The following is a 24,965-nucleotide window of genomic DNA, read 5'->3' as shown; positions in this document are numbered from 1 at the left end:
AGGATTATATGCATGGGGACATGATCTCTTCCTCTGAATGTCAGCCCAATGAAAGCAAGTGGAGGTGGCTATTGCCTTTTTAGTGATGAATTCCTATCAACATGGGAAAAGATCTTGCTGGTTACGCTTACTTTTTTTTCCTGTTGCATCACTTCCATCAGCTTAAAGTGTTCTTCTCATAACATAATTTTTCAAGGGGAAAAAAAAAGTCTTAAATTAAAAAAGAAAAAATGCAGGAAAACTGACTTTTTGTCAGAATTAAATACACTATAACCTCTACAACATCAGCGTGTTGTTTTACTCCATTCCTTTCGCTTGTGACATTATTTCTCAAAAGAAATTCTTTTCTGATGGTAGTTCTGATGACTGAGGCACATTTTCTCTCACTACACCTTGATTAACTTCAATGAGATCACTCATGAAATATGTTAGCATTCACTGTATTAAAATTCAGCAGAAACGTGGCTCTATATAGTAAAATTCTCGGAGCTGTACAAATTTTCTAGGGAGACTGAATTCTCTACCCAGTTTGAATAGGATCTTACTCCTAGATTAGCTAGTTAGATTTGTACCATAGATCAATGAGTTAAAAATGGCATATTTATCATTGGTAACTGTAACTAACACAGCTTGTTCCACATAAAAACCTCACTCTAAATGCTCTTTTATTTCACTAGAGCCATTTATTTTTCATTTCACCTAATTCAATTGCACCAGATCCTAAGGCTTCCACTCAGGTGAAATTCCCACTGAAGCCAAGAGGATTTCTGTCTCAAAAAAATCTAAGTACCTCTCTGCGTCTGCTCTGCACATCTCAAGTTATATTTCTAGGTTATCAGCAAATTTAAATATTCATGGTTGATTCTCCAGTCCAGAGCAGGCTATTATTAAGAAAAAGTAAGGTAGCAAAGAGCTTATTAAACTCAGCAATGTCCCCTAAATACTGCCTGTAGTTGGACAGACTGAGGTAGTTTTTATTTAATGTTTAGTTAGTCCACTACCTATTCTGGTATTTCTTCTTAGAATTATTCTGTTTGTCACTGATGTAGGCATCTGCCTAGAAGAACCAAAAAAGGGGGCCAGAATGCCCTGACAAACTAGGTTATAAAATTAGCATTACTGCACCGCACTCAAAGCAGACTTGTTGGGGTTTTTTAATTAGCCATAGTAAAATGAGACGTTTTTGTAGTTAATTCATCATGAAGTAGGTATTTTAAAGCAACTGTCTTTTCTGTACAGCTCACATCACAAGAAATGCTTCATATATGGAAACTTCTTAGTTGCAAAATGGAAATTTCATCGGTATATACCTATTTGCTCAAATATAAATATTTGCTCACATTTTTGAGTGCTTTGTAGTTCTCTGTTTTCTTTAATACATTCAGTGGTGATTCTGCCCTTGAAACAAATTTAAATCCCATTGCATGGGTCCTCAGAATCCAAGAGGAAACTGAAGCAGACACGACTGCACAGAAGGTGTGGGAGATGTCCCTAGTGATAAACTGGATGAACGCTAAGTCAGGGACTGAACACTTCAAGAAAGGGCCAAAGCAACATGGCCTCCAGCAGGGCACGAATTCCAACGCCTCAGTTTGAGCAAGGCTTTTGCACAAAATTCGGCTATGTAGGTTGCGGGCTGTAGGATTTTCAGAGGGAATACAGGGCTTTTATATTTAGAGCTTCGGAGTTTGCTACAGCTTAGTTTACCTGTCTCTTTCTGTTCCTCCTGCAGTACATAATTAGAACTTATGGATGAATAAACATCTAACACTCTGTGTGTAGCAGCAGCCGAAACAAACAAAGAGAACAGGAACAAACAATCCTCCCTTTCCCCCAGTGATTTGCAGGTGCTAAGCAGAAGGCAAAGAGAGGACCTAACATTTTTTACCTGTTTAACTAGAATAGCCTATATTCCTCACAGCATGCTCTTCTCTACCTAGGAAAGACAGGCATCTCCTTTTTGCCTGTGAATACTGCCTTCACCCCCTGCACTGAGCTCTGCATCTTCCAGGCACACGACGGAAACAAACCATACGAGCATCACTCTATTTGCATAGTTACATTCAACCTGGGGAAATGCACCATACCCTTTTGACGTGCATCTCTTTACCACCAAAAGACAAGTTCTCCTTCACAAAGTTATGCCACTGTGTGACAGCGCCCAAGTAGTGTAAGGCGCAACTCCAGGAGCGTTGTCTTTGCTGAGAGGCTCCCTAAGGAGCAGGGCATGCAGCAAGCCCAGCCCCAGGGAAACACAAGGACTCTCACTTTACTTCCCCCTTCACTTTGCACTGGAAGTTACTCCAGGCCAGACAACGGCTGGCTGGCTCCACTGGTTGCCACACACAGCTAGTGACATGGGAATGGGGACACATGGGGGCTCATAGAACATGTTTGGGAGAAGGATGCTTGCAAAGATGCTCCAACTGGTACAGCTCATGTAAGCATTCATCTGAACGGTGCCCTTATACTCCTGCATTTTCTTAAACTTCACAGAGTTTATACAGCCTTGTTCTGTGAAGGGCCTTTTGAAAATTCAGCTCAACTGTGGCAGAGGGTGTCTCTCATGTAGAGCTTGACTGTCTCGATCACTAAATTCTGATGCACTAAAGAGCCATTTTGCTTTAAAATGGTTCTATGAAAGCTATGTTTATTAGTCCTCACCACATCAAAAATTCAATTTTTAATATATATTCAGTCAGTTCACCCCATACTGCTACAAGGAGCACTCATCTCTAATTTCAAGACAATTGTTAACAGCTTTTTAAAAGATTGAACACAGGTTACTATCCAACACTTTGGCAGGGTACCTGAATCTAAAGGAGATGGTATAATTTTGTTTGGAGTTTCTCCTTCTGTTAATTGCTTCTTTATCACTGGAGGTCTAGGTAAGCCATCAATCTCCTTCTAAGTTTCCTGTCGTTTCCTTCCCTTCCCTTCCAAAGCACTTACTGTCATTTTCTTTTTAGATTTTTCATTGCCTGCTTTTCAGCAAGGAAGACATAGTGAAGGAGTCAAATCTATTGCTCCATAAGAAAAGGAAGATGCAAAGCCACTGACTTAATGAAAACACATCCATTCATTTCTTTAAATATCCCATGTATTTTCAGTTCACTGCTAGGGTAACTGAGGAATAATAAAACATAGCAGCTATTTTTGTAAGCTCTATAATAAGTTCTATAGCAGGTCTTCACAATATATTAATCCAACAGCATCCAGAACAAGAACTGGAACACAAAGAAAAATGGCATGCCAAGACACTATCTAAAGGTATTTTTCTTAATGTCTGTGGCAAGAGAATAAAGATTTTAGAATCTGCATTTGGATCTTATGTGCACTATAAAGTTTGATCAACAGAAATTACCTCGATTACATTGTTTTGCATGAATCCAAATGCAAATTAGACTACAACTAGCTATATCATGCCTTTCTCTTGTCTAAATAAAACCACATCCTTAACTAATACCTCACATGTCCAGCTGGCATATAGACACTGGTCAGGGTGAGATCAGTGGAATTTGAGTGGAGAAATTCAAATTGTAGGAACCTAGAGTAGCAAGCATAATCCCAGAGAGGATAAGCAATATAATACCACCTAATTTCTAAGTGCAAGATTTGGGGACCAAAGAGGGGGAAAAACTAACACAATTTTCTGTGACTTAAAAAAAATACAATGTCCCTCACCAAGTCAGAAGACTATGAAAGAGATATTTTACGATGTGGTGGGTTGACCCTGGCCGGATGCCAGGTGCCCACCAAAGCCGCTCTATCACTCCCCCTCCTCAACTGGACAGGGGAGAGAAAACATAACAAAAAGCTCATGGGTCGAGATAAGGACAGGGAGAGCACTCAGCAATTACCATCATGGGCAAAACAGACTCGACTTGGGGAAATTAGTTTAATTTATTACTAGTCAAATCAGAGTAGGGTAATGAGAAATAAAACCAAATCTTAAAAACACACCTTCCCCCCACCCCTCTCTTCTTCCCAGGCTTAACTTTACTCCCCAATTCTCTACCTCCTCCCCTCCAGCGGCAGAGGGGGACGGGGAATGGGGGTTTGGGTCAGTTCACCACACGTTGTTTCTGCTGCTCCTTCCTCCTCAGGGGGAGGACTCCTCACACTCTTCCCCTGCTCCAGCGTGGGGTCCCTCCCACAGGAGACAGTCCTCCACGAACTTCTCCAACATGAGTCCTTCCCACAGGCTGCAGTTCTTTACGAACTGCTCCAGCACGGGTCCCTTCCACGGGGTGCAGTCCTTCAGGAACAGACTGCTCCAGCGTGGGTCCCCCGCGGGGTCACAAGTCCTGCCAGCAAACCTGCTCCAGCCTGGGCTCCTCTCTCCACGGGGCCACAGGTCCTGCCAGGAGCCTGCTCCAGCGTGGGCTTCCCACGGGGTCACAGCCTCCTTCGGGCATCCCCCTGCTCCAGCGTGGGGTCCTCCACGGGCTGCAGGTGGAGATCTGCTCCCCCGTGGACCTCCATGGGCTGCAGGGGGACAGCCTGCCTCACCAGGGTCTTCCCCACGGGCTGCAGGGGAATCTCTGCTGGGGCGCCTGGAGCACCTCCTCCCCCCTCCTTCTTCACTGACCTTGGTGTCTGCGGAGTTGTTTCTCTCACATCTTCTCACTCCCCTCTTCGGCTGCAGTTGCGCAGGTTTTTTTTTCTCCTTAAATATGTTACCCCAGAGGCACTGCCACTGTTGCTGATGGGCTCGCCCTTGGCCAGTGGCGGATCCGTCTTGGAGCCGGCTGGCATTGGCTCCATCGGACATGGGGGAAGCTTCTAGCAGCTTCTCACAGAAGCCACCCCTGTAGCCCCCCCACTACCAAAACCTTGCCATGCAAACCCAATACATATGACCACAAGTCATACAAATAATAAAATATTAGAATATTAGAACCATTTGTTACCTGGAATGTCAAGATAACATCTCAGCTAACGTAAAAGATTAATATAGCAGATATTCCTTTCATTACAAACAAACAAAAATATATAGACCCAGACACTTGAATATAACAAATAAACTATACAGCAACATAAAAATATCCCTTGGAAAAAAACAAAACAAAACAAAACACCCCAAACCCAGTGTCTGCTTAGTGTTTTTTCTGGCTTTTAATACTAAACTTTTACAGTATATGAGGCAGCGTAAGCACTACAAAAACAAGTCCAGTCTCCTCATGCTATGGTCAGCTGGGGGAATGGAATGGTGTTCTTGGTCTGGGAGATTTCACTTTTCTTTGGCTTGGCAGTGTGAGATAGAGCAACTTTTTTCTTCCACTGAGAGTTACTTGTTGATTTGCAGACAGATGTCCCCTTGATCCTCAGAGATGGCCTTAATCAGATTTTTCTAGTAGATATTCTTTGATCTATTCCCTGATATCTTTACAAACGACAGCTTTGTTTCTTCTATCACATTAAGATATCACCCCTTGCCATTTTGTGATAAGCACCACTGGGGCAAATGCTGTAAACAGCTTGGCAGCAAATGGAGCAAGGTAACCTCAGGCACCTGGAGCATCTGCCTTCTCTGGATCTGTCACACCCTCAGGAGTGTCATATCAACCACAACCACCGTTTTCGGTAATAAGCTAAGCATCATTCGCTTCACCTCTCCTATCTCGCACTATACTGGCTTTGCCTCACCTTGAAATGAGAGGCTTTAGAAAGAATCTCATGCAAAGCCTTGTGCCCACAGCTGCAGAGCCGGTTTGTTTCCCAAAATAAACCTTGCTTTGTACTTCACAAAAGATCTTAGATAGAGAAAGATAGGGAGTTTTGACATTTAGCTTACCGTACTCACTGAAAAATCTCTTTCTCTGCTTTGCTTTGGTTTTTGTTTGCTTATTTTTTTAAAGCAGGTTCCTCAACTGAAATATCTTTGATAGCTACACACCTAAAGATTGATCCAGCTCAGGAATCAAAGAAATAGCACATGGAAATACAATTCTCACATTTTTTTCTATCTGTAGGGTCCAAAGGAATACAGACTGTAGGGAGTTTTACCCAAAGGACTGCAGAAGACAATATATTCCAGAACAACAACTCCAGATACAGCCAACTATTACAAAACAAATCAGCTAAAGACCTCCTCATTTTCATGATGTACACATGACATATCCAGCTTCAAGACATAAGCATAGCAGCATTTCATTACACACCTGTGAAATCTATGACTGCGCCAAAGAATCCATATGTAACTAATGCAATACTGGAAGTGTTGATTCCCCCCCACAATATAAGTATTGGGATGCAAAGCACATTTCTCAGCCATGGTACATACTGAAAAATGCCCTCTCGCCCCAATATCAGACAATCTTTTGTACACACAGTCCAAAACAACACACAAAAACCCAACCCCAGTAATTATCACATCCTGATGCTTCGCTGCCATGTCTTACCCTTGCTTCTGACTGTTTACAGTCAGCAGGTAATTCTTTGACAGCGCTCTACCATTCTGTGAGAAAACTGTTCTCCAGTGCTTTACAAAGACTATAAATACACATGTAGCTACCACAAAAATATTTACCTCTCTGAGCTCCAGCCTGCACAACGTCCTTCTAATCTACCAGAAACATATTCCCCATTCATTGTGCACCAGCTCAGACAGTAGCTGTCACAAGCCAGAGGAGCAAAGATGTGGTGCAACTGTTTTGAATCCCTTTTGGAGGCGATGCCCCACCACTGCCAAAAGCCCTCCTGCAGCTTTTGGAAAAATACTGCACTTTCCTTGACTTGGCCCTGGTTGGGAACCCACTGCTTCAAACCCTTCTGCCGTTTCCTGCTTATTGCCCAAAAGTTACAGCTAGTACAGACAGATACCGTAACTAACTCCCTTAGCTGAAATTTCTGCCACCGCTGGTCCACCATCCCAGAGCTGTATAGAAGTTGGTATGTATTTCTTAGGCCCATGCACAGGACTCTACCACGTGCAGGCAGGTGTTCAAGGAATGCCTGCAATTTCTAGGCACTCGGTCATCTGTTTACTCCTGCCTTTGATATCGTAGGTTGTCCTGCCTATCTCATCCTCACCACTTCATCAGTGACAGTAGTGACTAACATTCCACAAATACAGAATAATGGTGAACCCTGTCTACAAAACCAGCATTAAAACTCCACTGACCTGTGGCTCGTCCATGGAGAGAGAAAAGCAGCTCAAGGAATGGTGGGATTTTTTTTTTTTTTTACCGTTGCAAAAATATGACATGGAGAGAACATCACTGGATGGAAAATTAGGGCATTTGAGTCCATGCTGCCAGCAACTCTCACAGAGTACTGTGTTTGCATTCCTCTCTGCACACCAAAATGTCTCTCAGAAGCCTTTAACAGGGATCCCTGCCAAGGATGCACCTGGGCTTAAGCCAACAGTGTTACATACAGTTAAGGATGCATATCTCCAGCTCAGCTGTCAGGAATGTACATGCTGGAGCCATACAGCAATGTCAGCAAAAATTCTAACAAAAACTTTCTAGCACAGGTATCAAAACTGTGTTAAATACGATCACAAATGGTAATGATCACAAAGATCATTGATTTCAGTCCTGGCCAGCTAAACATAAAACAAACAAACAAAAAATTAATGAAGAGATAGAATCAGATCCTAAATAGAAAATGACAGCAATTCTGTAAGAAGCCTCAAGCACATACTTAAAGAAATAGCATTATAAAGAACGGATGGAAGGAGGAATTACTTGACAGCAACTCTGGATATCAATTTGCAGATCACCTTCAAAAAGAAAAGGCAGCCCCACAACTGTTACGATGATTCCTCATTTCAGGCAAAGCAACTGGCAAGAGGTAATTCTTCTTAGCAGCATGTTGAATTATGTATTTGTACATAAGCCTTAAATGTGTATTTTAATTTCACCTGAGTAAATTACCACCATAAATCCTACCCTTCTCAAATATCTCTGAATTTTTAATTAACCTAATATCATCATTTCAACCAGGCAGTCAGAAACGATGAGTAACATACGATTCATATTCAGAAGTAAATGCACCTGCTTTTCAACAACATTTCTAATTACTGGTTCATTTTACCCTTTACATGACGTTGAAGCCAATTTGGGTCATACTGTTTTTAGCTGGTGACGAGTCCTTTCAGCTCACAAATAATATATACGGAATTGCTGTGTTGTCAGTTTGAAGGACATTTTTAAATGCACCGTGGCGAATAGAATACGTTACCAAAACACATCATTTTACTTCTGATATGCATCAGTTCACCATGAGCTTCCATCAGACAAGATTTTGCCAGGAACATTTGAGCTTTGATTTAAAGTGGTGTCCCCCCATTTCACCGTCTTCGGTCTATGTCATGATGATTGAGGGAGTGCTACCATATGTTAAATATAACAAAGTGCTTATTTCTAACAGTACAGACAACAGGGAAAAAAAACCAACCAACCAAACATGGTTTTTTAATACTTTAGATGTCCTCTAAAAACACTGCAACAAACTGCAGTGAGACTATGAGGGAAGTCTTCACTGAGCTGCCTCCTTTTCCTGACAGCACTACATCTTCGAGGAGTAAGCAGGTAAACAAAGGGAAGCCTGCTTCAAAGGTGGTTCATCACCTTTCTACTCTGAACATTCAATTTTCCCAGGACACGGACCTTCAGAAGGCTGAAGCTGTTGTTACATAGATCTGATAGGCACTTAGCCACTGAAATATGCATATGACCTAAGGTACATCTGCTGAAGTTTTCAAACCCTGTAACAAAAGTGAAATGTGACAATTTCTCATACGCAAAGCCCTATTCATTCTCAAACGAGTTTGCACATCAGATTTCTCAAAGTTACCACCATAGCTTGACTTCTAGCATACTGGTAAATCCTATACATCTTCAAAGAAAAAAATAAATTTCCTTCTGGTTCAAGTCGTATAGATTTTATACACAGAAGCTAGCTCCTTCTGACATCTACCTCTAAATTTCTTGATATAATGAGAGTACCATGCCTGCCATGTTTCCCTTACTTGATGTGCTAACTCATATTTTAGGTCAAAACAATACAAAAGACATGAAAAACACCCGAGTCAACAATGGTTATGTCATCCATTTATCAGTTTTAAACCATCACTTCAACAGTTTAAAGACACTGTGTTCTGGTTATGAAAGTCCCTTTACAGCTATAAGAAAAAGATAGCTCTAAGATTCTTGGGTGAAAGACAGACGGGCAGTCGAGCTGAAAGCTGGCCTAACGCCACTGGCTCCCTGGGTAGGCAGGGCACCCGTGGGCGATGCAGGTACTGGTTTTGTAGCACCATATTTTCACATACCTAGAACACATCTCTGGTATCCTGCATCCCTCTGAATGTACTGTTCCCTCTGAATAACAGAGGTTTTCGAAAGGAATGAGCAAATTCTACATGGGAGAGGGTAACTAGCAGGAAGGATTAGAGGCTGGGGAGCTATGGTAGGTGGGGCTCTGAGGCAGAAACTTCTTGTATAGGAGGCTTGGGAGCTTTTTTCTATTTAAAACAAATAACCCAAAGGCTATAGGCAAAAAAATTGCAGTACTCAAATTTACTCAAGATGATATTAATGTCCTAGGTAATTCTTAAATAATTAGAAACAATCCGACAACTAGAAACTATGGGATTTTAGTATGCAGTGATTTGAGTACATCCATAAAAAGCTTTAGCAGTTTTCAGAAGCTACTCAAAGCAGATTTGTTGACAACTGGGTTTAAGTTACTTTGTATTACAGTAGAACAGCCATATATTAAACAGATTACACACAAATTACTGAACAATCTCTGGGTAACAAGTGGTTCCAGTGATTTAACCTATTCTTTAACAGTTATTTCTTGGGTGTTTTTTTTTTTCTTCCTTAAAAAACACTCATCAATTATTATCTCATCCATACTAGCATCATGCAACCTGCATTAACAATCCACTTTATTTCCACCAGTAAAGGCAAGTGCAAAAGGTTTATTAACAAACACTTAATGCAAAAAACTCTATCATTGGGTTATTTAAATGAAACACAACCTCAATAAATACTGATCAAAATAAAATCACAAATCTGCTGTATAAAGAATCTAATAGAAGTCCTACATGGAATTCTGTAAGCCCCTTCCTTCTCATTTAAGGCAGACAAGGAACCAGATCTTTGTGAAACGAACAGAAAGGTGGGCCTATGAGGCTGTCAGAAGTAAATCTTGAAATGGAAAAAATCTAGGAAGAGGCAGAACCAAATGATCACTAGTGAGATATATTTGAATAGGCTGTGATTCTATGAAAATTGGTGGCCTCAGTGACTTAGAAAAAAATCAAATCTTAAGAATTCAATAACTAAGTGAAAAGCAAGCATCCAAATTCTGGTCTAGTTTGCACAACAGATTCAGAAAAAGCAGAAGGTAACCTTGAGCTTGCACCACAGGAAATAGGTGGAGTAAATATTTTTCATTTGCCATCCCCTCTAATTAACTAAAAGTGTCCACTGGAAGCAAAAAGCAGGTATATCCCTGATTGTCTAAAGCCTTCCATGTTTAATTTAAGACTAGCTTTCAGTTAGGAAAAGGCAGCTATGGAACAGTCATATCTTCAATGAAGAGAAAATATCAAGCAGAATGAATGAATGGAAAGTAATTATTTCTTAATTCAGCATATCATATTTCTCATTACCAAAGAAGAAAGCGTGTTTCAGTAAAGCTTTACCTTTCTCACAATGACTTCCTGTGAATCCCGAAGGGCAGACACATTTGTTAGGGGCTACACAAGTTCCACCATATCTGCACCCTTCTTCACAGAATGCTGAAAAATAAAAGGAATACGTGGGTACTACTTAATTTTTTTAAAATTTATTATACATTTGCAAGATACTAAGAAAAACATCTAAATTCTAAGCAATTAACAGAATTCAACATATTAAAATTCAGTCCACCTGCAAACACAAAGAGAAGTAACTCGCTTAAATGACATGAGGAAAAATCTCAGATTACACCGTAGGCAAACCACCTCACCAATAAAAGATTAATAACCATCTGGAAGAAGAAGAGAGAGGAAAAATACAATGTACAATTTTAATGGGGCTGATCTTTCAATTATACCCAATATAAGTATTACAATTACAACGTTCTGGTGATCCACAGAAAACAGGCTGGTCAGATGGTGTTAACTACTTTGTTTCTCACCTCTATCAAAATACGCTTTACTGAAATGTCTGTAAACACATAACATTTTCCTATTTTTTTATTTTAAGTGTAAAATACATTTTGTGGAATTGAGAAATGAAGGGTGAGGCTCATGACTGAAAACAGAGGAGAAGGGCTCAACCACAAGATAGTGCCTCTACTGAGGTGTGGTTCTTGACAGAGCAATACACAAGTACTTTAGAAGTGTATTTGTCCAATAACTAGGATTTGAAACAACTGATGGATCTCATATCTGTTCTTGCGAGCACTGTGTGGTGCTCCTCTCGCTTATAGCAGGTTTAGCAGGAAGTCCACCAACTGCACAAGAAGTATGCTTGCAGTTCAATGTTATTCTTTTTTCTTTCTTTTTGTTGTGTGTGTACAAGTAGCGGAACTGAGGTAAAAAGAGGAAAGGAAATGGCAAGCATCAGGACATGATCTAGTTTGTACTGTTAACTCGAGTAAGACCTTTGCTAAGACTAAGAGCAGGCCCTACCCACAACACACTCCCCACCCTCTCCTAGATATTTATTGAACTTCACAAGTTACTCAGTGGGTTTGACTGCACTTATGAGGGAAGTTACAATTAATATTTAAACAGCAGCTCTCTGCATCTAAGCTAATAAAAGAATTGCAAAGTGTTTCCTGCAAGCTAAAATCACAGATGGAGTGTTGGCAAAGAGATGTTACAAATGCTATGAAAAGGCTTAAAGTGCTAGATAACAGAAGAAATGTTTAAGATTTATTTTCCAATGCACTAAAAAGAAAAATAAAGTGAATAAAGCACTAAGCATTAAAAAGAATCTTTTGCAATTGTTAACCACTTAGAGGCAAAAAAGCACATCATCGTATCTCTTGACTGAACTGATAGACAGATCTGCCTTACTCTAAATATATAATTTGTAGCATGCCATACTGTTTTACGGAGGATAACACGGGGAGAAGAATGCTAAAGTGGTTTAGAGAAGATGGTAGCAGAACATCAGAAGCGCTGCTGCGACTGGCGCAAGGCAGTGGTGTGGAGAACGCATGGTTCTTGCCCAGTAACACTTCCTGCTCATCAATGCACACACTCCATATGGCAATCTTCTGAAATATATCTATTTTGAAACCAGTCAATTTCTACTGCATGGGAAAAAGAGAAATATGGTTTAAGAGTAGCAACGTGTGATTTTTTTGCATATAAATATTTGTAGAAAAGTATAACTGTGCAGAAAGCTGAAAGTACGAGTATGAAATACAGCTGGAAAATATTTGAAAAACATGATGAGACTCAAAAGATTCCCTCCGGAGCTCTTGAAAGAACGTTTGCTCATTTCTAGTCTCAGCATTCTCAGAAAAGGTGCAAGTTAAATTCTTCATCTACATTTTTTCTGGTTTGCAATTGAGAGTAAGCAGAGACTTTTGTGAAGTAGTAATACATTTCTGCATGACATCAAAAGAACTAGAATCTGTGGCAGAGCAGATATAAAGGGCAAAAAAAGGAAAATATTGGCAAGAAAGTGAATAGTTCATCCACAATATATGCCACATTGCACTGGGAAAGAACTACACGGGGCTCTTAAAAGAAGTCATAAAGGGCATAAAAAAAGAAAATGTTTATTGTCTATAACAATCGTGTGTGTCCATTGAAAGTTGTTAGAGCTGATAGGGATAGGTAGGTAAGAGGGCTTCAGTTAGAGCTCTCGCACACTTACTTTGCCACCATAACCGATGCTACCAACTTACTAATGTGAAATGTCTGCTTCTTACAATAAATCCTATTCGTAGGTCTGCACAGTAAGGCGGTGTTTTCTTCTGTTCTCTTTTAAGATTACTAACAGAGAAAGGCTTATGAGACAGGGCTGGCCATGTAAAAGATTTCCACATTAGTGCAAAAACTGTGTTATGTCAGTGCAGCAGCCAGGTCTTGACATCTACAGGCACAGCCAAGCATGCCATTCACATCTGGGAGAGAAAGACTGGGATGCCCACCATGGGTCAAAACTCTTTCTCTTTCTATTCCTTCCTACATATCCGTATCAAAACACATCTCCTAAATGTGTATCCAAATGTGCTAGTGCTTACGTGTCAAGCATTTTGAAATTCCCCTATCCTTTATGTGTCACATGTTAGCAAGTTAAAAAAACCCCAATATCTGTACAGGGACACCCTGAGGAATTGCTGTACTACAGATGCTGTGAGAAGGGACTCTGTGCTGCCCAGTGCACGAGGAGTCACCCAGGCACTAGCTTGTTATATGGACGCTGGAGGATGAAGTTGAGGAAGAAGCTGGGCAACGGCTGCAGAAGGAAAGCATTGAACTCTCCTTTCCAATTTTTGCAGAAGCTGAAAAGTCCTCTGCAATACAGACTAACTGTGCTTGTCTTTGTTGCTCAGGCTTTGGTGGATTTGGGGGAGGTGATTCATTCTTATATTTTTATGCAAGAAAAGAAAACCCCAAGGAAGAGTGCCAGAATTATCCTGCTGTTCCCCAGATGGTTCTTCTACAAACCCTCTAATTCCTGCATTGTAGGCTTGCAGGAAGTAGGAACATCAAACCCACAAATCTCAGAACAGTTACAAAATCCAAATGTTTGTCTAAAGGCTACTTTCCTTAACTGCTAGAAAAAGAGCTCACAGTATTATATGCAGTACTGATAGCACTACTCTGAATTTTAAGAATGCTCAACACCTCTAATAATAGGAACTCAGTTTCAATTGCTAGCAATTTTACCAAACTTCACTTATTTGAACTATTTTCTCTAATAGTTCTGCCTCTGGTTGAAGCCTTTTAGAACATTTTATCAAAATTCATTCTTTTCCAACAATGAGGTTTTTCCTTTACACCCTTAGCAGAAGAGATTAATTAAGGAAAAACTTTACATCACTTCTGAACCCTATGGTGCCTAATGTCTTATGGACAAGAGGACCCAAAAGGGAGCAGCTCAGTGACTGAATAGTAAATCAACTGGAGTGCCCATGCTCTCATGAAACTACCTGCTTTGGTGCTTACGTTTTGTTATACATCTTATGGGCTGTGGGATCTAGACTTCCACTGTGGTTTAGACCCTTCAAAATCAAAACTCTGCTTGGAGGGGATGGGGACCTACCAGTACCACAGAACTAGCAGTTATAAACGTTGATTGCAGGCTCCCTCCTACTCAAAGAAAGGTAACACAAGAAAGATAAATCGTGGCTGGAGCGTATTTTGCTAACGTATTCCGGTAAATAGATCCTGTCTCTGAAATTATTTGCAGGCTGGCAACCTTGTTAAAAAGGAGAACAGTTACTGAATTTGCAATAAAGGTTTTATCAGGAAAATTAAGTGAAGATGCCATTAGAGTAAAGTCTACGAGGGTAAACCTCCATCGTTAAGAGTCTTATTCAGTATTCCGTGTGTAAAAGAAACAGAACCTATTGATTTCAGGAGGCTTCTGCCAAAGTGAACAGATCTCTGTAATGCTAACAGATTTCTTCCTCTGAAATAAAAGCCTTTATCATATAAAGACCTTTCCTAAATAGACATAATTTCTCTGCAGAGGAGGATTTCTATTTTTGATGCATGTCCTCCTTGATGATGGATCTCTGGAGAACAAAAACAGCCAAAATTATACATCTGCTGGATATGTCATTTTTGTGATAATGTTGGAGGGACAGGGGAGTCTCACTGTGGAGCTCCACAAAGAGCAGCATGAAAGTACCCACAAACTTGGTACCATGCTCCTGGACATGCACAAGCTGCATACCCACCGCCTATGTATTTACGGGGTACAGTTTCTTTTCCTTGTCCAGTTAAATAGAGTCACCTGCTCTCCCAGTGAGGCTATTATGGACATCCCCAGGAAGGAAAAGAAGTTAGCAGAGCTAGAGCCTCTTTGAGTGCAAGGTGTGCAATCAGTCTGACATTTTTGTACATTCCTTTTGTTCTTCCCTAAATCTAGGCTGTAATGCCCAAGAGAGGCAGTGTGAGGGAGGCATGCCAACACTAGCTTCAAATATTTTGTACTGTCTGTTACTGAAAATTGTAGTCTCTTTTTAGCCCCTCTGCTTACAAGACTCAGGGAAAGCTGGACAGTTTGGGTTCCAGCCTCCTTTCCTACAGAGCTGAAGGAACTGCCTTGATTATTCTAATTTTTTATAGGGTAGCACAGTATAATACTTCACTGTGCTACTATAGGAAAGCAGGTACTGCAGCGTGGAACACTCATGTTGAGCAAATATGTCTTACTTCCAAGTGTAATACAGTAATTATTATAAAGTAAAATAAAAATATTTATATTTATAAATAAAAATATTTTTATTAAAAGAAAAACACAAATAAAAGAAAACCAACTAATTACCCTACAAATTTAAAGGAACGTTACTTGACTATAAAGAGATACGAAAGTCGCCTTCCCAAATAAATCAGATATATATTAAATATTATTTCTTGACACACACAAAAATTAAATTTTCTATAAAGCTATAATAAAACATCACAATATTAATATCACTGTTGCATTCATATTTTATAACATTTCATATACTAAGATACATTTATTAAATGCACCTTTTAATAGGCCAATTTCTTGAGGTTGCCCTTGCACAGCATGATCCCCACTTTTACATCTAAATAGATCACCCATGACAGTGTTACCGTAGGCATATAAAAAGACCAGCTGTAATGGAACCATAGGTATAATATACTGTACTCCCTTCTTCTTCCCTTTATTCTATCTGTCCATTACTTTTCAAAAAAGGAAACTCCACTAAAATAGAAGCACCTCATTTATTTAGGGTTCATCTTCTCCCATTTGAGAATGAGCAAATTCTGAAATTCTGAGAAATTGAACTCGGAAGCAACTGATTAGAATTCCATCAAGTGGATAATCCCAGTTTCCTCTTCATCTCAATACCACCAATAAGTAACAAACACCAATGTTTTAAGAACATCTGTACAATTTGTTTACTAAGCAGCTGACCTCTTCAACTTGACAGTACAAAGAGATGGAAGAGGTTAAAAAGTGAGTGCCTTAGCAGCGGGTACTTTTGGGTTCTTCCACTGCTTTTCTCTCCCTTGCAATTTTCCCTGTTTCTTCTTTAGTCAAGGGGGAAAAAAAAAAGCAAGCATTGAAAAAAATAGTTCCATTAGTACCAAAAGGAACACCACTGCAGGAAAAGATAAAATTTACCATAGCTTACATAAAAGAAAAGAATATAGCAATACCAAAAATGCAAACTCCTGCCCCCCCTATCACAGGGAAGAGAAGCTCTTAATTAAAGAAAGCAAACACAGTTTTGTTCAACAGGGTATACTGTATGCGTTTATATGGGCCAAAATCACACCTACTCCTGTATTACGTTAGGTTTATCACAGATAAAGCCAAGTACTAGCTTGTTTCTGTAAGCAAGGTACTCCACAGCTTGTCAAGACAACTGCAGTGCAGAGTAGCCATTAGCCCAGTTTGCAGAGGCAATTGCAATGCAGCTCAAGGTGAGACCATGTCCTTCAGACAGCATACAAGATAGCAGCTTCTGTTGTGTAGTAATGATATAGTAACCTGCAGCTTTTCTGCATTTTGGCCCAAAGTACTGGGTGCTCACATTCATCCCAAACTAGCTGGTAGCTGGCCTCATATGCATGCGTCAGCTTCAGTGGGTGTTAAATACCTACGGCAAAGAGCGTAAATGGTACTTCATGATCAAATACAGCAACAGGTATACTGCCAGTGCTGCCCTATATTTAAACCTACAGCGGTTTTCTAGAAGACTGGAATTCAAAGGGACTTCAAGCCGACACCTTTACTTGCTCAAAGATTACATACTGGCATAAGGAGCTAGGGAAAAAAAACAAGGTGGGCAAATCCATCCTTTACAGGTGCTCACCTCAGGCGCTTTGCTCTGTGCTATGTTCCCTACCCGAAATGCAAACCACAGCTCCTCCCGGTCACCGCCTCGGCAAGCACAGTCCTCTCTTGACATCATCTTTGTTCACCTTGTAAATCAGCAGGTGTCTGGGACTGCTACACCGGGCAGCATAAGAGATAAAGTTATACTAGCTTCTCTTGTACTTTTGAAATACTTTTTTACTGATGTATTTTCAACAGGGGGGTCCGTAAAATGACCGTGAAGTCCACTGGTATTTGGCCAGACTCAAAGACTTATGCATGTCAAGTGAAAAAAGGGACGTTCAGGAAAGGCAAGGGGTCAGGCACAGACTGCCTGGGTAAACAAAAATGTGCAGCTTTGGAAAAGGGATGGGCTAGCGGAACTATACAAGCAATTTGATAATCAATTGATGGAAAGACCACAATTTCATTAGCTGATTGAATTTACTCAGCCAAGTACGCACAAGGTCGCAGTTGATAACAATCCAACTATGTAAGCCAAATACCAGAATAATCAGATGATACCAGTTGCTGAGGCAGGTTTAGAGAACAGCTGAGAAAGTAAGGAGAAAGCACACAAACAAAACGGGGGAGCAGGAGAGGTTCTGCTCTTTTTCTCTGTACTCAAGTGTGACGCTATCATCTATAAAAGTACAAAACTCTTCTTGGTTCAGTGAACTACATCTATTGGATATAGGGTGTGACTTATTTAACACAAAGTCTGCCAAATGATACTGGAGTCCTTTTACAGCTGGCTGGAGTCAGAGAAGGGCAAATCTGGCAGGAGTGAACTTTGGGCAAAAGAACTGTCCTGGAGAATTTTCATCCCACGTGTTGGAGCAGGAAGGGGAGTGCAGGTCAGCCTAGCAATCAGGAAGCGAACACATCTGAGACTGGAAGACAAATCCTTAGCTGGGCAGTTCATCACCTTTGTGAGTGGCTTCCAACCGAATTTATGCTTCAGATTTTATGTGTGGTACGTGTGAGGGTTAGTTCAGTTCAGGAAGAGCCTATAAATCTCAGGTCTTCTAACAGCTGATTGTAAAGTTATTATTCCTGATTTATATTTCTAGAGATTTTGCATATAAGAGGTACTTTACAAATGTAATTAGCATAATGGCTGCCTAGTGTAGTTAAAATTCCAAATCCTGGTAGTACAAAACTACTACTTAGAGTTAAGTCTGAACCAAGATCAATGAACTCGGAATTAAGGTTTGGAGATGGGGTTTTTTCAAAGCACTCAGAAAAGCATGGAGGAATTCTTTCAAATTTGGGAGGCAATGCAGAGTAAGAGTAAAGAAGGAAAAAGGGCAAACCAGAAAAGTACCTGGAAGTATTATAAAGAATAACGAATGTATCAGGAAGAAATGATGTCAAAGATATCGGATACAGGCATACGTACATACTGCGTGTGAGTTTGTCTGTGTGTGTATATATTTGCATAGTGTATAGTATCTGTCAAAGTGGTGAACTAATATTGTAGAGTTTGTCGCTAGGCTATTTTAGCTGATGTAGCAGTGAATCTTTTCAAGTACCCAGTGCTCTGTCACACAACACTTGCAAAATTAAGATTAAGGTGAATTTGCAAGGCTGAGCATCTCTCTCAGAAGGCACTGAACTCTTAGCAGTGGGTCCTTTCTTTGCTGTTATATGATGTTAAATTCTCTTGGTGCTTGGTGTTTTGCTTGACTGATATGTAATCAGATTGTGGCCATTTGTACTCAAGAAGCAGGCCGTTCATCTGGCTGCTTTCAGGGTGGGCTCAAGTGCTGTTTGGCTGGAGATGTTGGATTTTTTTGAAAAATGAAACATCAACTCCTTAAAATTAGTACAATGAATCACAGTGATAAATACTAATAATTTCCTTTGTATTACCTCAATAATAGAACTTAGCTTTGAATGTGTAAGTTATCCACCTTGATCAATACATTTTCACCTAAAATCTAATGAACAAACAAGCTATATTTCATTAAATTAATTCACAAAGCATACTGAATGGACAGAATCTGTCCATTCTACTTTATTGGTAAAAAGACATATATGAAACACTTATTGATGGCAAGCTTATTTTATGGCTCTGAGGACAGATATGTGACAATTTTCTAAAATGTATATGAAAAAGATCAATAGAAGCAGTAAGAGACAAAAGTAATATAATAAAATCTGTCCTGTGATATATTACACTTTTGAAAGCATCTCTCACATCCCCAGATGATTCTGTGCTAAATAAATATTCTTGTTGCCATTTTACTGCCCTGCTTCCTCAAGGCTAGACTCTTCAATATTTTTAGCGCACCATTTTAAGTCAACTGCAGCTGTCTGTCTAGTAACCTAATACTAAGCGTGACAAAATAGGGCAGAATACTTCTTCCACAAACCAACTGAACACCATCTTTCAAAATTCAAGTCAAGAGTTAAAACTGTAAAACCAAACTGAAATTTACTTTGAGAAGTGACATGACATATCATATTATTGGAGTTTTTCTTTGCACCGCATCAATGTGCTGCTTATGCTCTCATTTTCTTTTTTTTTAACAAATAGGTATAGAATAATTTATATTTACGAACATAACACAAATTATAATTTTATATATTTTACAGTTCAGTGGAGTTATCAAAACAAATCACACAGGAGAACACTTTACTAAAAACTGCAACCATTACAAAGCAAGAAAGAGAGAACGTGAAACTTCTGACCTGCTTCCACTTTGGCTGTGATACTGTGGCTCACAGTTTCTTTAGAAATCAGTTACGCTTAATCAATCTTAATTTAAGGATAAAGAAGCACGTTCCAGAAGCACAATAGAAGCATTTTCCCTTGCCTGATCTATTATCACAACTTTAGGAAGACCTTGATTCAAATCCCATTGAACTCATTGAAAAAAAACTGAATTCAATAAACAGTGGATGCAATCTTAGGTCTGTCTGACCTTAGTACAGTATATGCAATATTCAGACAACATAAAAATAGCTTTCTAGCTGTGTGTGTTTTACAGTTCTCTGATCTTAGCCTTCCAGTCCACACAAACGCACTCCATAGACGTGTTCAGCACAAGACTAGCTGGCTTATACTCTAATGTAACAGATATACAGTCTTTAAATTCACTCTTCTTGCTTTGCCCTGTGGCACTGATAGGCATCTTCACCAATAAAACACAAGTCTATTTACCTGTAAGAAACATTCTGTCTCAACGTGAAAGATTTACTTTATGTTGCTTAAAAAGCTACCTAGCATCCTCAAATAATCATGTGTTATTAAAAACACCAGAATGTTGAATAAGCTGTAAAAAAATATGCCTAAAATGTTAATAAAACATTACTTCATGGTAATTCTCTATATGAGGAACACTATCTTTTGAAATTGTAAAGAAACTTTAAGGAAGCATTTGTAGTCGTGGCTGGAAGCGAGCATGTTGTTTGGGTGCAACCACAGCCTCTGAAGTGTTGCATTCAGCAACATTTTTTGAAGGTTGCTGGTAGCTTATTGCAAGCATAACAATTTAAACTGAAAACAAATACTTGTTTTGATAGCTGCACAAAATATGCAATAGTAAATCAAGAAATTATTGATAGCATTTAGCTATCTGAAGGTGACATTACTCGGAGAGAGAAGAAGAAAACAGGAAATAAAACAGCAATGGGATTTTCTGGTCTGGATCAAGGATGTGTAAAAGACAAATAACTTACAAAGACATTAAGAGACCTTAAGCAGTGTATCTTTAAACAAGCACACTAAAATTGAGGTGTTCTCTCTCATCTTAATATTACACTTCTGCTATGCTGCAAGTAACAGCTACAGTGGTATCCCTGAAAACATTTTTCTAATGGGCTTTTGCAGCATCTTTTAAATCTCACTCATTCTGCCAAGACACTCCACCCAAAATAAAATGCCTTTTTCAAAGCACGATTGCATTCTATTGACCAACACCAGAAGGATGGGAACTGTCAGTTCCAGAGATCAGAGTCCTCTGACTACACAACGGGAAGGACTTCAGGAGGTGAAGCTTTCAGAGCTCATCCACAATACCCATCCTGCCTTCACTCTTTATCAAGAAAGATGCCATATTAGATATAGACATTTCCCCATTAAGGAACAGAATTAAGAGTTAATCTCAGTTTACAGGATCTAGCTTACCTTGCAGTCTCTAACAGATAAAGGTTTGAATTCACTAAAGACACTGCCAAGAAGGCAATCAAGAGATGAAAAGCCCTGTATCCCATCAGCAATGCCCCAGGCCATTCTGTCTCATTCAAATCAAGTTTATATAAGGGAAAGAAAGAATAACAAAGAAAACAACGAAGGGGGGTTGGAGAGGCCGGGGAAGAGATTCAAACACACTGCTAAAACATACCACACTAAATAATGGATTCTCTTAGGTCTGGGTAACTTTTGTACTCTTCTACACTTCTTCTGACCTTTGCATTTGTTGGATTTAAAAGAGAATGCAAATAACTATTAATAGGACACAATTAATCTCAGTTCTTATCTGCATTTTAAATCAGAAAGTTTTTCAGTAGCTAAAATATTATCACAAAAGCAGAGTTTTCTCAAAAAAAAAAAAAAAAGATTTTTAGCAATTGTTTTAATTTTCCCAGTGGCAAAAGATATGTTCGTCTCAACATCTGGATTTACCTAAAATAATCTTACCAAATAAGTCTTATCCTGAAGCGTAAGGCTCATCCAGAAGAAAAGAGAATAAACTTAAGTATTTGGACTTATCTGAGAGAGCCACCAGAGTTTTTAATAGGGAAAAAAGAACCACTGAAAGTGATATCGTTCTCCCCGTTACACAGAAATTTCAGTCTAAAGGCAGAGATTGCTTTTGCTCAAGCTGGTGTGACAGCAGATGTGATATGCATCACCATCAGCCTTATAATCATCATAATACGTTGCCTTTACATAAATCCTTTCATCTCAAGCTTTTACACATTATGAACAATTAAGCCTTACAACCCCCCAGCGAGGAAGACGCATTAAGAACTTGAACCTGCTAGGCACTTTTTCAGAACAGAGTTAACTACAGAAATATAATTTAATAAAGAACGCATTTAACAAGTAAGAGCAGAAAAGCAAATATAATCTTTGTGTGTATAATCTTTGACTGAGCCAAGAGCATTTTAGAAACCCAAGGGGCCACACTCTCTGCTAGTGTCAATTAGTAAATCTATATCAATTTACACAGTGACTAAGAATTTACCCCCTAAATTCTTAAACTACAAGACTCTAAAGAGTACACCTCTGTCACAATTTATAAGACCATATTACTGACTTGTGTCCTTACGCACACACGTAATCACGCAAACATTTTAGCTAATACCCAGAAAGTATGCACTACATTGACTTCAGTTTCAGCCACCTGTTCTGCCTCTCTGCTATTTTTTCTATAGAGAACTCACTGGGTAGTTGCATTGGGTTTGCGTGGCAAGGTTTTGGTAGCAGGGGAGCTACAGGAGTGTCGTCTGTGAGAAGCTGCTAGAAGCTTCCCCCATGTCCGATGAAGCCAATGCCAGCCAGCTCCAAGACGGACCCGCCACTGGCCAAGGCCGAGCCCATCAGCAACAGTGGTAGCGCCTCTGGGATCACATATTTAAGAAAAGGGGAAGAAGTTACTGCACAACAGCAATTGCAGCTGGAGAGAGAGGAGTGAGAAGATGTGAGAGAAACAGCCCTGCTGACACCAAGGTCAGTGAAGAAGGAGGGGGAGGAGGTGCTCCAGCAGAGATTCCCCTGCAGCCCGTGGGGAAGACCCTGGTGAGGCAGGCTGTCCCCCTGCAGCCCATGGAGGTCCATGGGGGAGCAGATATCCACCTGCAGCCCGTGGAGGACCCCACGCCGGAGCAGGAGGATGCCCAAAGGAGGCTGTGACCCTGTGGGAAGCCCGCGCTGGAGCAGGCTCCTGGCAGGACCTGTGGAGAGAGGAGCCCAGGCTGGAGCAGGTTTGCTGGCAGGGCTTGTGACCCCGCGGGGGACCCACGCTGGAGCAGTCTGTTCCTGAAGGACTGCACCCCGTGGATGGGACCCACGCTGGAGCAGTTCATGAAGAACTGCAGCCTGTGGGAAGGACTCATGTTGGAGAAGTTTGTGGAGGACTGTCTCCTGTGGGAGGGACCCCACGCTGGAGCAGGGGAAGAGTGTGAGGAGTCCTCCCCCTGAGGAGGAAGGAGCGGCAGAAACAACGTGTGATGAACTGACCCAAACCCCCATTCCCCATCCCCCTCTGCCACTCGAGGGGAGGAGGTAGAGAATTCGGGAGTAAAGTTAAGCCTGGGAAGAACGGAGGGGTGGGGGGAAGGTGTGTTTTTAAGATTTGGTTTTATTTCTCATTATCCTACTCTGATTTGACTGGTAATAAATTAAATTTTGACCCATGAGCCTCTCATTATATTTTCTCTCCCCTGTCCAGCTCAGGAGGGGTGTGATAGAGCGGCTTTGGTGGGCACCTGGTGTCCAGCCAGGGTCAACCCACCACAGTAGTAACATGTTGGGGAATGGTAAAGGGAAAGGAAGATGAAATATAGATCCTTGGTTGCTTCTTACAAAGCAATGCCACCCTGATCACAAATCTCACTTCAATGATTCTGCATCAGTGCACTCTGTATTTTGCCGTATGAGCCCCATCACAATGTCATGTGCTTCAAGAAATCAAAGTAATGAAAAATCTCTACCACTGGCTTAAGTGTGCCTTAAAGGTGCTGGAACTTTTCAAAAGTGCAGTACTTAAAGCTTGGTGTGTCTGGCCAAAATTTTCTTCCCCGATGCATGCAAAACATTCCAAATAGCATTTGTTTGCCTCACAACCTGATAATAGCGCTTCAGTAGCACCACAGAGCATATGCCGTATAGATTTTTTTAGTACTTTGGATTCATTTAGAATGATAAGGTTCAACATAAATGTGAAATATCCTTCTTATGCTTCAGTCTGCTAACAGCACACAGTATATTCTTAATGTAGAAAAAAAAAAGCACCATAAATGGCAGCTGTAAACCTTCCATCATGTACAGTGTGTGTTCCTAATGGAATATGTTTTCAAAACAGATTTCTAGTACCACCTTCTTCGGATATCATGTCACAATGTTTAGTTTGCAAAAATTGACTACAGGAATACTTGCTATATTGCTTGGCAATACAACATTTAATTTTATGGTGCATAAAATGCATTTCTCTTAACAGATGTATCAGTTTCCTGATATCATGACTAAACTGCTTCATACCCATTAAATGCTGTGTGGGGAACTAGCAAAGCTATGGCGTTTATTTTTGTTGTTGTAGCACGCACTTCTACTCGCACACAACATCGTGCTTCCCTGAATAGCAACAAATAGCTTTGCCTACTCTTAGCAGACTTTATCATGCACATACCATATATATTCTTACATATATTTGGTGGTTATGCACAAAAAATGTCCCAGCTATGCATCCTAAAGCGCATAAAAATGAAAAGAGTGTCTGCAGAGAAGAAATTACTAAAAAACAAAGAAAATTGTAATATTAAAAAAGTTTCCACAAAATGAAATTCAGCCTTTGGCTTGGGAGAGGTTAGCCTCCTTCCCAAATCTGGGTTAAACACCCCATTTAATCAAGTCCTGACAAAAAAAATTAAATTTTGCTCTATGTTGGAAAGTTTTAGAACAGAGAGAACATAATTTAATCGCAATATTCTCTGACTAAATTCACAGAAAACCATGTGCATATGTTTCACAGTTCTTTGAGATGAGTGGCTTTGGGGATCCACCACAGCCACAAAGAAGTCGTACCGCTGCGCAGTCCCTGGCAGACATCGTACTAACAATAAGACGTAAGAAGTGATCTGGAAGAAGACAAAGTCACAGTTATATGACCTGATTTGTGGAAATTCTTCCCTGTACAAGTTGTGACATGAAAGAAGGTAAGATTCATTTAATTGTTAGCTTTTCCAGCTGCCTGCTGTGACTGGCTTCTATAAAGGAGAGTGAGGCAGTTTTCAAAACAGTTA

General features: G+C 40.2%; 1 protein-coding gene across 1 annotated transcript in view; it reads right to left on the bottom strand.

Annotated features, from left to right (window-relative positions):
• Nucleotides 1-24,965, bottom strand: part of NELL1 (neural EGFL like 1) — a 304,211-nt gene that overhangs the window by 59,352 nt on the left and 219,894 nt on the right. Inside the window, exon 15 of the mRNA XM_050897767.1 lies at nucleotides 10,667-10,762. Coding sequence (XP_050753724.1) covers nucleotides 10,667-10,762 — 96 coding nt within the window. The remainder of the gene's footprint in view (nucleotides 1-10,666; nucleotides 10,763-24,965) is intronic.

The sequence above is a fragment of the Gymnogyps californianus genome, chromosome 5 (assembly GCF_018139145.2).
Source record: "Gymnogyps californianus isolate 813 chromosome 5, ASM1813914v2, whole genome shotgun sequence".
Classification (NCBI taxonomy): Eukaryota; Metazoa; Chordata; class Aves; order Accipitriformes; family Cathartidae; genus Gymnogyps; species Gymnogyps californianus.
This window is presented reverse-complemented; position numbering and strand designations above follow the sequence as displayed.